We start from the raw sequence: 17,003 nt of genomic DNA, 5'->3' as shown, positions 1-17,003 counted from the left end.
ACCCTCACACATACCTCTACACATCTCCGGCTTCAGGTTTAGGTACAATTATAGCCTAAAGATTAATTGGTAGGCAATTTTACATTTCAAGTTTCTTAAGAAAATGTAAACCTCAATAGAAATGTGCCTCTGATAAACCCCATGTTTAAATACTAGGCATTATATTTTGAAATGTTTACGTTTTAATTTGATGGGAAGTATTCTAAAATACTGGCTTTGTAATTTTTATTTTTAAAGATTTGGTTTCCTTAAACTTATTTCTAAAGGATTTCATATTTTTTTTCTTCCCTAATAGTAAAACTTCTCAAGCTGCCATCATTTAAAAAATAGCCATAATCATTTTATTAAGTATGTGTCATCATTTTTCAAAGTAATGTTTTCCAAATGTCCTATGAAACAGGTTTACAATTCTTGGAGAGAAAAGAAATTCTGGAGAGGTTCTACAAATCTTAGCAACTGCTGACCATTGCCCTAGTGTGTGATATTGTCATTAACTGACTTAACTGAACTGTGAATTGAGTTACAATGTATTACCCTTTTTGGGTTTATTAGTGCTTGCAATCCATTTGTTTCAATTTCTGAAAACATGTATATACCACTAGTTTCTTTAGCTCTGGGTTCTTGGAGATTTAGGGCAATAATCTTCAAATATATATAAGTAATGTAAAGCTAGCGTTGATCATGCTTAATTTTGTTTTACCACAAATTCAATCAGTACCTGGTCCAAGTGAAGCAGAGCCACAGTTTTAGCAGTATAATTTTAAAAGAGTGTTTACAGCTAAATTTTATTTGAACAATTAGCTCAGACTTGGTTGAAAGTACATAGATGATAGCTTCTCTTTGTGCATGTACAGAATTGTCAGAGATGAAGTGTTTTTTTTCCCCGTTATTCTATTCATTTAAAATGAAGGAAATGGAAATAGGCTTCAGTTTCCTGGTTCTTTCCAGATTGCATCTATTAATTGAGGCTGTAATTTATATATTGTAGAGGAAGCATATTAGTAGTATATTTTCATAATTTGGGGATGTATGGAATATATGAAGTTGGAAAGAATAATACTTTGTGATATTTTTTTATGGTGATATTGATAGTTGTGGGTTTAGCAGTAGCTTAGATCATGTTACCATAATATTTTGAGTCAAAACATTTCATCACTGTTAAGTACAAATACACATGCCTCTAAAACCTCACAAAATGTCAGGAAATAATACCCTGGGACTTTTCTGAAGAGACACCAGTTATAATTTGCATCTAGGATTCCAGGAGAAGTGAATTTAACATCTGTTGGTTATGAGCAAAAAATGAGCTATGTAAAATTTGATGGATAATAGATTATATTGAAGAGAATGACAAATATGCTCCACATGCTCTGAAAAAGTATTTAATTGACCTCATATATCAATATGTTTGCCATTTTTGATGATATCTCACTGTCCTTGTGAATAAGTAGTACTGAAAAGCATACTCCCAGCTTGGTTGTAGACAAAACCACACAACTCCAATTGGCATTAACAGAATATATAGCTAATTCTAGGAATCCTACCTTGGGATTGTGTCTCCAAAATTTCCTTCTTCTGCTTTCCTATTTTTAAGCTGTTCTCTGACTCCACTGTAAAAAAATAAAGGAATTAAAGTGTGGATCCATTAGGTAGAGTAGAACATTTTAAGTCTTCCCTTTCTCTGCAGTAGTTTACTAAGAATAGGTTTCTGTGTATTATTTTTTTATCCTATCCAGTCAAAAATAGAATCCTGGATTAAAAGGAGAGAAAACTAAAGTTGTAGAATTGCTTTACTTGATTTATTAGTAGAGAGCCTTGTTTGCTTTGTTTTCAGTTTTCATAAAAATATTAAAAGGAATGGCTTTTAAAACTTTAAATTCTTATATAAAAATCTTCATTGTTATTTATTCATGAAATTGCCTATTTCAATATGCCTCTATACTTTCTGAAAAAATGTGAGAATTGAGTGACTGCGTAAACCTTTCAGAATACTGTTTAAAAGTGATACGTAAAGTTAAATGAATTGGGAAAAATTAATTTGTATGAAAGTAATATTCTTAATGTTGATATGTAAAATGACATGAAGTTTATTAGAACTTCAGTAGGACAAATTCTGCTTTCATGCTCATAATTTATTGCAAATTGTTAATTGTACTTTGAATATTTAGTAAATAAAAAAGCTAAAGATTAAAAGATTGGGGAGATAGAGAAATGATTAGATATGGTCATACAGAGTATTCCTGATATAAACTTCATATTCTTTGTTCATTTTAGCTGATAGTCTTGGATTAGGACTAGAGCTTTGAAGGTCTTAAAGACAGTTTAGTAATTGAATATAACTGCATATAATGTTTTATATAACATTCAACTGTGGATTTTTAAAAATGATATTATTATTAAAGGCAGAGCTTACACTTAAGCTCCTTTTTAAGATTTTATTCTTGCCTTGTACCCTTTGGATAATAATGTAAATACATAAATTATGATAATGCTTTCCAGTTATTTCAGTTGTGCTAGATGAAACGGTCAGTTAGCAAACATTTAAACTAAGATATGTTGCTACCATGTAGTACAATTAGTGAAGTAATACAGTTTTTTTCTTATTTGTCAAATTTATGAGTATCTATTTCTCTCTTTTTAATTTCAGGCATTCCTCGCGTTAGCCAATGTAAGTTTAGACTTCCCCTGAAATTAGTCTGCTTACCAGGCCAGCCTTCAAAAACTGCAAGCCACAAACTAACTATTGATACCAACAAATCTCCAGTCAGCCTTCTCAGTCTCTTTCCAGGTAGGACTTTTGAAGTAACATGCCTGTAACATCAGAAATGTTAAGAATTTAGAATGGAATCCTTCATCAACAGGTAATGATAGGGTAATTATCAGATAATTGTTAAGTCAGAATATAAAAATACCTCAAGGGTTTTTTCCTCTTGTTTGCCTGTTCAAAGGCGAATGGGTTATATCAACAAGGTAATAAAGTGTACCTTTTAAGTTTGATTAGAATTATTATAATCATTATTTTGCTTCAGAATACAGAAATGAAAACATCAAATGTTTCTTTTTAGACCGTGGGATTTTTTGGCTTGGAATGTAAATATTTATTATTCATCCTTACTGTAGGTTTTTGAATATATCCTTTTCTAAGCATATAAATATTTATTATTCATCTTCATTGTAGGTTTTTAGAGATGTACCTTTTAAAAGTATATTCTTATGCCTCTGAAAAGTAATCTCTTAAGTAGGTGTTTGTGATTCCGCTGTCTTCAACAGTTGAAAGGGACAGTGTTCATTCTCTGCCTCTGATGTTTTAGAAGGGGTTTCATGTATAAAGCTTGAATATCACAGTGAACATTTGGGTTAATTTGGGAAGCTGTGACTTTCTCCAGGTGTTGGTTTTTCTTTTTTGAGTAAGTTAGAAAAGAGAGAAGCACTGATTGGATCAAACATCTGTAGTTGCCAGGGTTTCTAATGTGTCATATCTATTAACTTTCTTGGTGACGAGGTGGAATTAAAAAAATATCTGGGAATTAAATCAACCCTTTTAAATCCATCATTAAAATTCAGCACTGTTGACTGTAAGAGGCATCTTCACCCTTGCATTAGTGGATAGGATTTAGAATACAAAGTATTTCCCACAAGGTTTAGAAATTTATGGTAAGTCAACTTTTGTGTTATTAACTACTTAAAGTGATTAACATTTACTTTTCATTAATTTGAAGTCTTTTTAAAAAGCTTTATTTATATATAACTCTATGAAAATCTCCAAGATGCTCTTTATTACACTTAATCTATTCTTTAGTTCAAATGAATTTGAGTGAATGAGCATGTGTGTGTGTGCTTGTGTGTCTGTAGTTAACGAGTAGTTTTGTGCCTTTTGGTTTCTTATTCCCTTCCCTTCTCTCTCTTCTAGTCAGTTTTCTTGTAACAAATTTGGATTATAAAAAGGGAAGAGTCACTGCTTTTGTAGCATCTTATACAAACATACTAGTTCCTTGGTCTCCTATCCTGACAATATAAATTGTATATGCTGCATGCTAAATTTATTAATATCTTTGAAAAATGTTTAGACTGGCTTCTGAGTGGTCGATCTTTACTGTAGATGGCTGAAACCAATAGAGATTAAATAAGAATGTATGCTTTTGACCAGAGAAGGAATCTCTGTAAGCTCGGTTGGGTAGAAGTACTAAGGAAAGCTTAAATAACTCATTCATTTCTGTCCTGATTCTGAACTTAGTTGTTTTGATGTATCGTAGGTTCATCAGCATATATTTGCATCTTATTCATTTTAACAATGGAACTCAGTGACAAATTTTTAAAAATTTCCCCTAAGATTCAGTTTATGAATACAGTGTGTTCTCTTTTGAATTTCCAGATTTGTATTCATATTAAACATACTGGAATCCTGTAATTATTTAACATAAATACTCTTGCTACTTTTTTACTTTATATAATATATTCATTCTTGCTATATGTGACTTTTATATGTTAATATTAAAGTTGCTATTGCAAATTTATTTTCTAATGGAAATAAATGAATGCTCTTCATAGAGAAGGAATAAAACAACTTTTAGTCTACATCTCTTCCTATTTGTTTATTTCAGTACTTTTTTGTATATTTAAAATAGCTTTAATTTTTCTGGTTACAAAAGATTTCTGAAATTTAGCAATGGATAACCAAGAAGAAAAAAACAAAAGTTACTGATAATTCTACCACCCAGCAGTTTCTACTTATATTTCATTACATTTCTCTACTCTTTTAAAAAATATTTTCTCTAAGCATTTCATCCCGCCAAAGAATATTACTTTGCATATTGTTATGAAATACCTTTCTATGTAATTAGATTTTTGTTTTATGATTTTTAATAATTACATTCTATTCTATCATAAATCTGTCTATAAAATCATTTGCCCAGCACTATAGTTTTCAACATTTATGTTGTTTTCAGTTTATTAATACTATAAATATATTACATCAGTGATTCTCTTAATTTATTATTATTTCTTTGATGAATATCTGAAAGCAGAATTACAGAGTCCAACAAAGGGTGATATTTTTAAAGCTTTTGAAATATAATGTGAAATTGACTTTCTGAAGGGCCATACTAGTTAACTTTATCAACGGTGTTTGAATGGAGGTATCTAGTGCCCCAAATCCTGGCTAGTAGAGAATATTCTAATTATAAAAAAACTTTAATATGCTTAATGGCTACAGAAAATATTTACATACATACATATATATAAATAATTGTCTGGGTGATTTTGGCTAAATGTGATTTAAACAAGATAATATAAATTTCTTGATCTCAATCAAAGAGAAGTCCAGAAGTGGGTATGAAAGCTGGTATGATGGTTTGTGAATATTATCAAAGACCCAGTTTTTTTTTCTCTTTGCAATGTGCATTCTCTAGTATGTTGGCTTCTTCCATGGCAATAAGATAGCTGCTTTGGATTTGTTGTTCAGTTGCTAAGTCATGTCCAATTCTTTGCAACCTCATGGACTGCAGCAAGTCAGGCTTCCCTGTCCTTCACTATCTCCTGGAGTTTTTCAAATTCATGTCCATTGAGTCAGTGGTGCTATCTAACTATCTCAACCTCTGCTGCTCTTGACTTCAATCTTTCCCAGCATCAGGGTCTTTTCCAATGAGTTGGCTCTTCGGATCAGGTGGGCAAAGTGTTGGAGCTTAGCTTCAGCATCAGTCTTTCCAATGAATATTCAAGGTTGATTTCCTTTAGGATTGACTGGTTTGATCTCTTTGCTGTCCAGGGGACTCTCAAGAGTCCTCTCTAGCACTACAATTCAAAAGCATCAATTCTTAGGCACTCAACCTTCTTTATGGTCCATCTCTCAAAATGGCAACTCACTCCAGTACTCTTGCCTGGAAAATCCCATGGATGGAAGAGTGTGGTAGGCTACAGTCCATGGGGCTGCAAAGAGTCGGACACGACTGAGTGACTTCACTTTCACTTTCACTCACATCCATACATGCCTACTGGAAAAACCATAGCTTTGACTATACCAACCTTTGTTGGCAAAGTGATGTCTTTCTAGGTTTGTCATAGCTTTCCTTCCAGGGAGCAAGCGTCTTTTAATTTCATGGCTGCAGTAACTTTCCACAGTGATTTTGGAGCCCAAGAAAATCAAATCTGTCACTGCTTCCACTTTTTCTCCTTCTATCTGCCATGAAGCGATGGGACTGGATGCCATGATCTTAGTTTTTTGAATGCTGAGTTTTAAGTCAGCTTTTTCACTCTCTTTTCACTCTCATCAAGAGGCTCTGTTTTCCCTCCTCACTTTCTGCCATTAGAGTGCTTTAGCTTAAGTAGCTCTAACTACAAGGCAGGAAGTAGAGGAAAGATATAACTATGGTAATAACTTAACTTTTATCAGAAAGGCATGTTTCCATAAAGTTCATAGGAGGTTTCTACTTATGGCTCAGTAGCCATAATATTGTCACATGGCCTCTTCTACAGTAAAGGGGGCTGAGAACTAATGTAGATGGGCTAAGAAAAAGGAGTTGGGAATAGATGTTAAGTTAGCTGACATTCAGTGTACATCATGATACCAGAAATTTTACAGAAAAATTTTACTTAAATGTTGTAACAAATAGCATGCTATTGTAGCAGTCTTTTATGGTACTCAAATATATGGCTATCTTTGTGAATAAATTGTATTTTAATATTAACGTAATATTCTATTGTATCCCTGGTGGTTCAGATGGTAAAGAATCTGCCTGCAATGCAGGTGACCTGGGTTCAATCCCTGGGTTGGGAAGATCCCCTGGAGAAGGGCAGGGCAAACTACTCCAGGATTCTTGCTTGGAGAATTCTACGGACATAGGAGCCTAGTGGGCTACAGTCTATAGGGTCACAAAGAGTCAGAAACGACTGAGCATCTTTCACTTTCTGTTGTTTGGAGGTACCATGTACATAGCTTTTTTATACTTTTCTGTTTTTCTTTGGAGTAATTTTTTGAGGATAAATGGCTGAGTTAAAGGATATGCACATTTGAAAACTGTATTCAAATACCAAAGTTATTTCCAGAAAAATTATATGAAGTCATATACTCATCATCGGGGTTTGTACTGAGTAACAGCTGGATTTAAATCTTTTAAAATTTTTGACATGGCTATGTGAAAAGTGGCATCTCTTTTTAAAATTTGCATTTCTAAATTATTTGTTAGCATAGCAATTTTGTAATTTTTATTAATTGTGCTCTTTTAACATATAAAGTTTTTTAGGTTGTAAAATTAATTTTAAAGTTTCATTTCATTTATTTTTTTAGTTTCAAATTTTCATGTTGTGCTTAAAATGATCTTTATTTTAATATTGTAAAATATTTACTTATCTTTCTTCTGGTACATTTTAATACCTTCTTTAATTCGCAAACAGTTTCAGTGTATTTTTTTTTTTATAAAAAACAACTTTATTAGAGTATAACTTATGTACATGTACACATTGGTAAGTTTTGGTGTTTATGTATACCTTTGAAACCATCCCTACAATCATGATGCTGAAAGTATCCATCACCCCAAAGAGTTTCTTTGTTCTACTTTGTTAGCCTTTCCCCTCCATCCCCAGGCAACACTTGTTTTCTTTCTGTCACTATAGATAAGTTTGTATTTTCTAAAATTTTGTAAAATGGAACTACTCAGTGTGTACTCTTTTTTTTGGTCTCCCTTATCAGATTATGTGATTTGCAAATATTTCCTCCCAGTCTGTGGTGTATATTTTCATTCTTTTAACAATGTCTTTGGAAGAGCAGAAATTCTTAATTTTGCTAAAGCCCAACCTATCAGTTTTTTTTCTTTTATGGATCATGATTTTAATGTTATATCTAAAAAGTTTTTGCCTAACTCAAGGTTACAAATTTTTTCTCATATGTTTTTTCTACAAGTTTTCTAGTTTCATGTTTTGCATTTAGGGATCTTATCTAGTTTGAGTTGATATGTGTGTATGGTGTGAGATAGGGATAAAATTCATGTTTTTGCATGTAAATATCTAATGTGCCAGTACTACTTTTGAAAAGCCTATCGTCTTGCACTGAATAGGCTTTGAAAAGTTGTTGAAAATCCTCTGACTGTACATCATAAGACTATATAAATAATTGGAATGTATATATATATATTTCTGCTCAGTTTGTTCCATTTATCTATCTTTGTCCATCATTATTTCTATATACCAAATAGTGTCTTGGGGCTTCCTAGGTGGTGCTATGCAGGAGATGTAAGAGACTAGGCCTAGTTCAATCCCTGGGTCAGGAAGATCCCCTGGAAGAGGGCAGGGCAACCCACTCCAATATTCTTGCCTGGAGAATCTCATGGATGGAGGATCCTGGTAGGCTACAGCCCATAGGGCCACAAAAAGTCAGACATGACTGAAGCAACTTAGCACACACAGAATAGTCTCTTAATTACTATATAAGTCTAGAAATCAGGTAATGTAATTTATCAAACTTAATTTTTTTGCCAAAGTTGTCTTTGAAACTTTGATCAGTTACATTTTCACATAAATCTTAGAATCAGCTTATCAATTAAAAAAATGCCCCTTGGGATTTTGCTTGGAATTGGAATTGCATCAATTCTGTAGATCAATTTGGAGAGAAACAACATCTGAACAATATGGAACATGGTAAAATTTGGTCCACTTTATCCTAGTTTCTTAAGATGAAAATAGAGACCTTCAGTTATTTAGGGCTTATTTTATATTTCTCACTAAGAGTTTTTGTTTTCAATGTACCTATCTTACAAATCTAAGCAGATTTATCCTTAAGTATTTAATATATTTTTATGCATTTGCAAATTGTATTTTATTTCAATTTCAAATTGTTCCTTCCTAGTACATAGAAATACAGTTGGTTTTTGTATATTGATCTTGTATCGTGCTACATTGTTAAACCATTTATTGGTTCTACTACTTTTTTTTTTTTTTAAGATTTAATCAGATTTTCTCCATAGAGGATCACTTACAGATGTGCAAGTGAAAACACTTTTATTCTTGCTTTCCAATCTGGAGATTCAGTTTACTTTTTGCTTGCTTTTTTTTTAACCTGGGCTAGAACCTCTGGGATGATGTTGAATAGAAATTGTGAGAGCAAACATTTGGTCTTTAAGCATTAAATGTGTTTTATTAATATCTGTAAATATTTTGTAGATGTCCTTTACCAGCTTGAGGAAGTTCTCTTTTATACCAGGATTGCTGTGAGTTTCATTAGGAATAGATATTTAAGTTTTTCAATGCTTTTTTTGATATCATTTGAAATATTTTATGTCATTTTTTTCTTTAGTCTGTTAATAGGTGGATTACATTGATTAATTTTTGAATAGTAGCCCAACTGTGCATTCTTGAGATAAGTCACATTTGATCATGATGTAGTTTCCTTTCAAGAGGCTGTTGGATTAATTTGCTAAACTTTAGTTTATAATTTTTACATTTGTATTTATAAAGGATATTGATATGTAATTTTGCTTCCTTATGAGTTATTAATGTGGAGTTAATGGAATGAATTGGGAAATATTTACCTCTCTTCAATTTTTTTTTTTGAAGAGTGTGCTGAATTGGTTTTATTTATTGCTTAAATATTTGGAAGAATTCACCAGGGAAGTTTTCCAGACCTAGAGTTTTGTGTATGGGAAAGCTTTTAAATTACAAATTCAGTTTCTTCAAAAGATATAGGACTGTTCGTGTTACTTATTTTTTATTGAGTGTACTTTGCTGGTTTCTATCTTTCAGAAAATACGTGCATTTCATCTGAGTTGTTGAATTTATTGGCGTAAGGTTGTTGATAACATTTTCTTATCCTTTTAACATTTATAGAATCTGGAGTGAAGACAACTCACTCATTACTGATACTGGTAATTTGTGTTTTTTCTCTTTTTTTTCTCCTGATCTGTTGACTAGAGGTGTATCGATTTTATCTCTTTCTGAAAAACCAGCTTTTGGTTTCATTTATTTCATATTTTTATTTTTTGTTTTCTGTTCTTTTTAATTTCTCTGATTTTCTTCTGCTTGCTTTGGGTTTAATTTTCTTTTTTCTAGTTCTTTAAGGTGAAAGCAGAGACCATTCTTTTTAATGTAGTTGGTTAATGCTATAAAGTTTCTTCTAACTATTGCTTTAGCTGCATCCTACAATTATCAAATATTATATTTTTAATTTTCATTCTATATAAAATACTTTTAAATTTCTCCTTTTGTTTCTTTTTTTGACCCTGGCGTTATTTAGAAGTATGGTCTATAGTTTTGAAACTTTTGGGGATTTTCCATAGAACTTTTGTTATTCATTTGGAATTCAATTTCACTGTGGTAGGAGAACATACTTTGTATGACTTGAATTCTTTTAAATTCATTGAGACTTATTTAGCGCCCCCAAACTAGGACAGTTTTTGTGAATGTTCTATGAGCATTTGAAAATAATGGTTTTCTGCTATTGTAGGGTGGGATCTTATGAAATGTCAGTTAAGACAAGTTTTCTGATAGTGTTTTTAATCTTCTATATCCTTACTGATTTTTGGTTTACATGTGTCAATTATTGAGAGTAGAGTATTGAAGTCTTCAATTACAATTTGTTTATTTCTCTCTCTTTTTTTTGCATATCTGAAATTTTTGCTTCATATATTTTTTTTAATTTTATTTTATTTTTAAACTTTACATAACTGTATTAGTTTTGCCAAATATCAAAATGAATCCGCCACAGGTATACATGTGTTCCCCATCCTGAACCCTCCTCCCTCCTCCCTCCCCATTCCATCCCTCTGGGTCGTCCCAGTGCACCAGCCCCAAGCATCCAGGATCGTGCATCGAACCTGGACTGGCAACTCGTTTCATACATGATATTTTACATGTTTCAATGCCATTCTCCCAAATCTTCCCACCCTCTCCCTCTCCCACAGAGTCCATAAGACTGTTCTATACATCAGTGTCTCTTTTGCTGTCTCGTACACAGGGTTATTGTTACCATCTTTCTAAATTCCATATATATGCGTTAGTATACTGTATTGGTGTTTTTCTTTCTGGCTTACTTCACTCTGTATAATAGGCTCCAGTTTCATCCACCTCATTAGAACTGATTCAAATGTATTCTTTTTAATGGCTGAATAATACTCCATTGTGTATATAAAAGCTGTGCTTCATATATTTTAAAGTTCTGTTTTAGACACATAAAAGTTTAGGATTATAATGTTGTCTTGATTATTATGAAATAACCTCTGTCTTTGTTAATATTCTTTGCTCTAAAATCTGCTTTTATAATGTGAATATAGCTATTCCAACTTTCTTTTGCCTAGGGTTACAATGGTATATATATATTCCCTCTTTCACCTTTAAGTTGTTTACATCTTTATGTTTAAAGTGGACTTCTTATAGGTAGCATATAATTGAGTCTTGGCTTTTTTAATGCAATCCAATATTATCTGTCTTTTAATTGGGGTGTTTAGACCATTTATTTTTAATGTGATTATTGAGATCATTGGTTTTAAATGGATTAGTATTCTGTTGCATACTCAAAGAGGACTCTGCAGATTTCTGGAGTTTTTTCACTGTAGTGCTATCCTCTCTGTCTTGAGAACTTCTGCCACTTTGGCCTTTCCAGATTTTCAACTCTTACCACCTCAACTCAGAAAGAACGCTGTGTTGCTCTTGCGCTCCCCTTCCATGTGTTGCGGCTTGGAAATTTTCTCTAGGTGGTAAACTGGGGCAAACGTAGGACTCATTTTGTTTCTTGTTTGTCAGAGATGACTGTTGTTCATTTGCTAATTTCTAATGTCTTGAAAAATGGTTTGGTTATTTTATACCCATTTTTTAATTGTTTGTGATGGGAGGGTAAATTTGGCCCCAGTTTTCCAGGACTGATCATTTTGGCCACAGTACTTCATGAATGGTGGTATATACTTTCAGCAGTGGGTAAATAATATGTTTGTCTCTTTTGTGTGTGATTGTAATAGCTACTGATAGTCAATACTCAGATCCATTCATTCATTGGAAGTTGAAAAATGATGGCTTTCAGGCTTTCTTCAATTTTTTAGCTGGTGTATTTATGTACAAAGAATGTTTCCCTTATTTGCCATTGCTTATGTGGTACAGTTCAATAGGGTCATTAGGGTAAGTACTTGATTCCTTGCCTTTGTTAGTGATTTTTAAAATGCTCAGTTGATTCTCTAGAATTCTTCAGTAGTGAGCATTTGGCTTTTCTCTTTTGTTTTTAGTGTAAATATCAACACATGCTTTTAAATATATTTGATGTGTTTTACTCCATTGCAATTATTATCTTTTTTGATACTCAAATATTTTCATCTCTGGCCAGTGGTAGTCTCTTTAAGATGGCTCTTACGTCCTTTTCATATAGCTCTCTAGTCACTGATAGTTTTTTTCTGGTGTGACAGGTATTCTAGGTTCATCTTGTGCATTTCCTGCCTCAGACCTAGAAGGAACTAGTAGAAAAAAGGAAATTAAATGATTTTAGCATGTTCTTATGAGGCAGAAATTTAACAATTGGAAGCAACTGTGGAAGTTAATATAGTCCACACATGGACTTCAGACTCCACTAGTGCCATAAAAAGTGTTCATCATATCAACTAAGCTTCCTATTTTAAATATTAAGTGTTTGCCTTGTGTCTTTGTAAGGTGATGTTTTTTCTTTTCTTTGTAGGCTTTGCCAAGCAGTCAGAAGATGATCAGGTGAATGTAATGGGTTTTCGCTTCTTAGGAGGGTCCCAAGTTACGCTTCTTGCTTCCAAAACCTCTCGTAAGTAAAGCCATGATATTATTGCTTTTGAAAACTTCTATTAAGAACACTACATTACAGATCATTGCCACATCAAGGATTTCTATAAGGGTGATGTTAGATATTGAAAACTAAGAGCCATTTATATTAGTCATGAAGATAGGGTCCTGTTTTATTAGAGATACATAACTTTGGTTTTGGGGATGAGGAGGGTTTGAGAGAGGAATTTAAAGAACTGAAAAATGTTTCTGAGATAGGTGTATGGTAAACTATATTTTAGGAGTTACTAGAAATTGGAGTTAAATTTTTTGTGTGTACATATTCTTATAGCCTCCTTTTGGACATTGGCAAAGATGAAAGTGAATAACTTTTGTTGAGATTAATCTCAATAGAATGAAAAGTGCTAATTGTATGGTCAAGTTTGAATTTCAGATAAATATTTGCTTTATTGATTTGTTTGCTTCATATGAGAATAATTGTTGAAACTACTCAATGTACAACTGATTTCTGTGTATGTAGATAATGAAGCTACTAAGCTCACTGGGTTTTATACCCTTTCTTGGAAATAAATTATTAAGAGAGGAAGTTTTAAACAAATTTTAGGTACACTAAGGATATCAGGGGAAATGAATACATATATATGTATATATTCATTCATTCATTCATATATATATAAAGTCTGGCTGAGTACACTCCAGTTTTTAAAATTTCTGCCATTTGTACAATGAATTTTCACTTTCTACTTTATGCATTTGCAGTTTTAATTTTATTTTTTTATAATTAGAAAATATAGTAAAATGAGGATATACTCTTCTTGAAAAATAAAGATGTCAACAGCAGGAACATATACACATTCTTATTTTAGAAACTCTAATGATGTCTCTGTCATAGCACCTTCTGGAATGTGTAGGTTGGTGACTAGTGAAATAGACTTGGAAACAACTAAAAATTAAAGAATAAGACACACAAATCAAAGACAATTCTGAGAAGAATGAGAGAATGCTATACTTTTCATGGTCTTTTTTGTGATTGGTTATGATTGTCGTCTTCTTTACATTGGCATCAATTTGTTTTGATTAGTTTTAGTCTTCAGTTAGATAATGGAATCATTTTCTTACATTTCTTTTGATTAAACTGTTCTCTTTGGTTAAACTAAAAAAGCTGTTGCCAACATTTCTTTGGGAAATTGTACACATCTGTTTGATTCCAGTTGATGATGCTGTATGATGAATCTGCAATTGAGACTATTTTAAAAAGGCATATTCTTTGTGCAAATGGGGATATTTATATCCTAATGCATTGTATTTATTCCTTTTCAGATGAAATAACTCTTAGAACATTGTTTTTGCTTATAATTACTTTATCATTACCTAAATTTCACCAAATGTCCATGTCTATAATTGATTTATTCATATTTTCTTAATATATGACTATGAATGCCTTGACAAAGCCACAGTGTGGGCAGACAGACTACATAATGGAAGTGGACTATTTAAATAAAGAACCAAATGAACTGCAAACTGAAACCTGAAGAGTAGCCATTACAATTCTCTGATGGTTTTTTTGGCTTCAGTGATGCCCAGAATTCTACCTAGAGAAAGCCCTTGGGAGATGAAAGGCGAAAGATATGAAGAAAGTACAATTTTCTGGGGTTGAGGCAGATGTTGGTGCTCCGTACTGCTCTGTAAGAGTGTTCATCCCCAAAGAAGGAATGAAGTAATTTTTATCCAATATGTGTTTGACATTTTTCTTTTTTATGAAAGGCACGCAGTCTTTCATCTCAAAATCTGGATGGATAGAAAAACCCAACAAATGGAGAGAACTTAGTATTTGTTCTCTAACAATCAGTCAAATGCTACATGTATCATATATAGTTGTCATTAGATCTTGGAGAGTATTTTATGTGCATTTTAAAACCTGCTTGATGATCAGCTGATCTTGAAGTGTGCTCTGTGGTAATTTTAGTTTAATTTGGCATAGATCAGCCAGAGCAGACAAGCGCATGCAACTCATTGTCTCAGGTATGCAGCCGCATTCTCTGTGGAGCTGAATAGGTTTTTTACTTTAGAAAGTAGAGTAAAGATTCAATGTAATTAGAGTTTATTGTATGAAATCTGAAAAATAAACCGCAAAGCTTTAAAGATAAAAATATTTAGGAAGAATACAGTAGCGAAACTGAAAATGGTTTCCACAGACCTAAATTGAAAATAACACTGGTGATGGATATGTACATTACCTTGAAGATAGCAATAGCTTTACATGTATGCATGAGTCCAAATTCATCAAATTGTAAATCTCAAACGTGTGTATTTTTTATATATCAATGATACTTCTATAAAGTTGTTAAAAATAACAAATGGGTCACATTTTATGAGAAATATTTTTATAATCAGAATTATAAAATATTTCCACATGGAAGTCAGTTATTTAGACTGATTCAGTACAGTGATATTTCAGAAGACATATGCTGTTGTCTATAATTATATATTCCTGCCATGCCACTTTCTTAAGATCCAGATGCACACTGTTATTTATTACTTCCCACAGCAAACACTACCACCTTACTCTCTCTCTTCCTTCCTGTTCCTTTTGTCTTGATGCTTTTCTTGATCTTTCTTATGTATCTACTTTTATCTTTTTCTTTACTATATCTATTTGTACGTTGCCTTGTTCCACTTGTTTCTTAAAGTGTTTAAAATATGTTTTAAAATTACTGAAGATTGAAGAATAAGACTAACATACAATTGATATGATACTAGCAGCTTAGAAATAAAAGGAAAGCATTTTAGTTCCAATTTTCAGAATGCTCTAAAGATCAAATCGAATCAGTTGTTTAGGAGATGCATAGCCTGATACTGAGTCCAGGATGAAATTTCTCTTCTGAATATCACAAAAATAGCTTCTTCAATAATGTCTCTATAGCTTATTTTTGGAGTTATAATTGTTATGTAATTATACTTTGAATAACAAATTTCATAGAGCTTTAAAAATAATGATAAAACTCAGCTTACTAAATGTAACTCTATATTGTGTCCAAAGCAGTGCAGTCTAAGCTGCAGCTTAGTCCAAGGTTAAATTTAGAGTATCTATTAGTAGCACTACACGTTTTTAGTAACTAGCATTTTCAGTAAGAACTGGACAATTAAACTGAGTAATTCAGAAGTAAAACATAGCTGAAAGGAGTTGTGGGTTTTGTTTTGAAATAAGCAATATTAGAGCATGTTAGTATTCTTGCCTGGATAATTCCATGGAAAGAGGAACCTGGTGGGCTACCGTCCATGGAGTCACAAAGAATCAGACACGACTGAGTAACTAACACTTTCACTTTTCACTTTCAGAACATGTTTAAATATCAACTGAAATGAGTTAGTGGGAGAGGCTGATGATCAGGAAGTAGAAGGGCATCACAAAGCAATGAAGTCCTTTAGAAGGAGAGAGGGAATGGGATACAGAACTTGGAGGGTGAGGAGAGTTGAAAGTTTACTGTGACAGGATATAGGTCTAGGGAGACTTTATAGATTTGTTGATGAAAAGATAGGGGAGCTTTGCTGATCTCTAAATTTGAAAAAAAAAAAAAGTGTGACATTGGTGTCTTGGAGAATAAGAAAGCAAACTCGTGAAATATAAGCAATGATGAGTTCCCATTAGAGTCTGAGATCCTGAATTTTAAAGTGAATCCAGTCATCCTTAGACAATTTTGCCCAGCAGTGATTTGTTTCTTGTTATCCAAGCAACTAAAGTCAGGGTTTGGATTTTGAAACAGAATTGCAGATAAAATATTTTTATGAGAATGGTTATAATAATGAACTACCAAGTCTAAGCTGAGAGAAATTAAGAGCAGAGAAAAGTGGTACATGGTGAAAAATTAACAAGTTCAATAGACCACATATCTTGATTAGGTTCAAGAAGTAGTGGGAGTTAGAGAGCAAGTAAACCAGAAGCACAAACACTGGTGGTTAGAGAATGAGTGAGGAGTTGATGCCAGAGTTCAGAGAGACTGCAGAGTCTGATGACAGGCTCATCAAACAAGGTGTGATGTTTGGGGAGTGGGTTGTAAAGATGGAGAGACAACCAATGGAGACAAAGATTTCTAGGAAATGAAATGTCTCAGTTGTGGATATTGGAGGAGCCTGTTTGATGTTAGCACAATGAATGAGAAAAAGAAATACATATGAACATATTATTGTGAAATTTTAGAGCACTAAGGATCAGGGGCATATCTCCAAAGATTAGAAAGGAAAAAATAGTCACTCAAGGAAAATTTATCAAGAAGTCATTTAACTTTTCA

General features: G+C 32.6%; 1 protein-coding gene across 5 annotated transcripts in view; it reads left to right on the top strand.

Annotated features, from left to right (window-relative positions):
• The window catches only part of BBS9 (Bardet-Biedl syndrome 9), a 481,177-nt gene that overhangs the window by 215,504 nt on the left and 248,670 nt on the right, over positions 1-17,003 (top strand). For all 5 annotated transcript variants that reach the window (XM_055590433.1, XM_055590432.1, XM_055590431.1 and 2 more), the window contains 2 exons: positions 2,648-2,788; positions 12,641-12,736. In XM_055590433.1, coding sequence (XP_055446408.1) covers positions 2,648-2,788; positions 12,641-12,736 — 237 coding nt within the window. The remainder of the gene's footprint in view (positions 1-2,647; positions 2,789-12,640; positions 12,737-17,003) is intronic.

The sequence above is a fragment of the Bubalus kerabau genome, chromosome 8, assembly GCF_029407905.1.
Source record: "Bubalus kerabau isolate K-KA32 ecotype Philippines breed swamp buffalo chromosome 8, PCC_UOA_SB_1v2, whole genome shotgun sequence".
Taxonomy (NCBI): Eukaryota; Metazoa; Chordata; class Mammalia; order Artiodactyla; family Bovidae; genus Bubalus; species Bubalus kerabau.
This window is presented reverse-complemented; position numbering and strand designations above follow the sequence as displayed.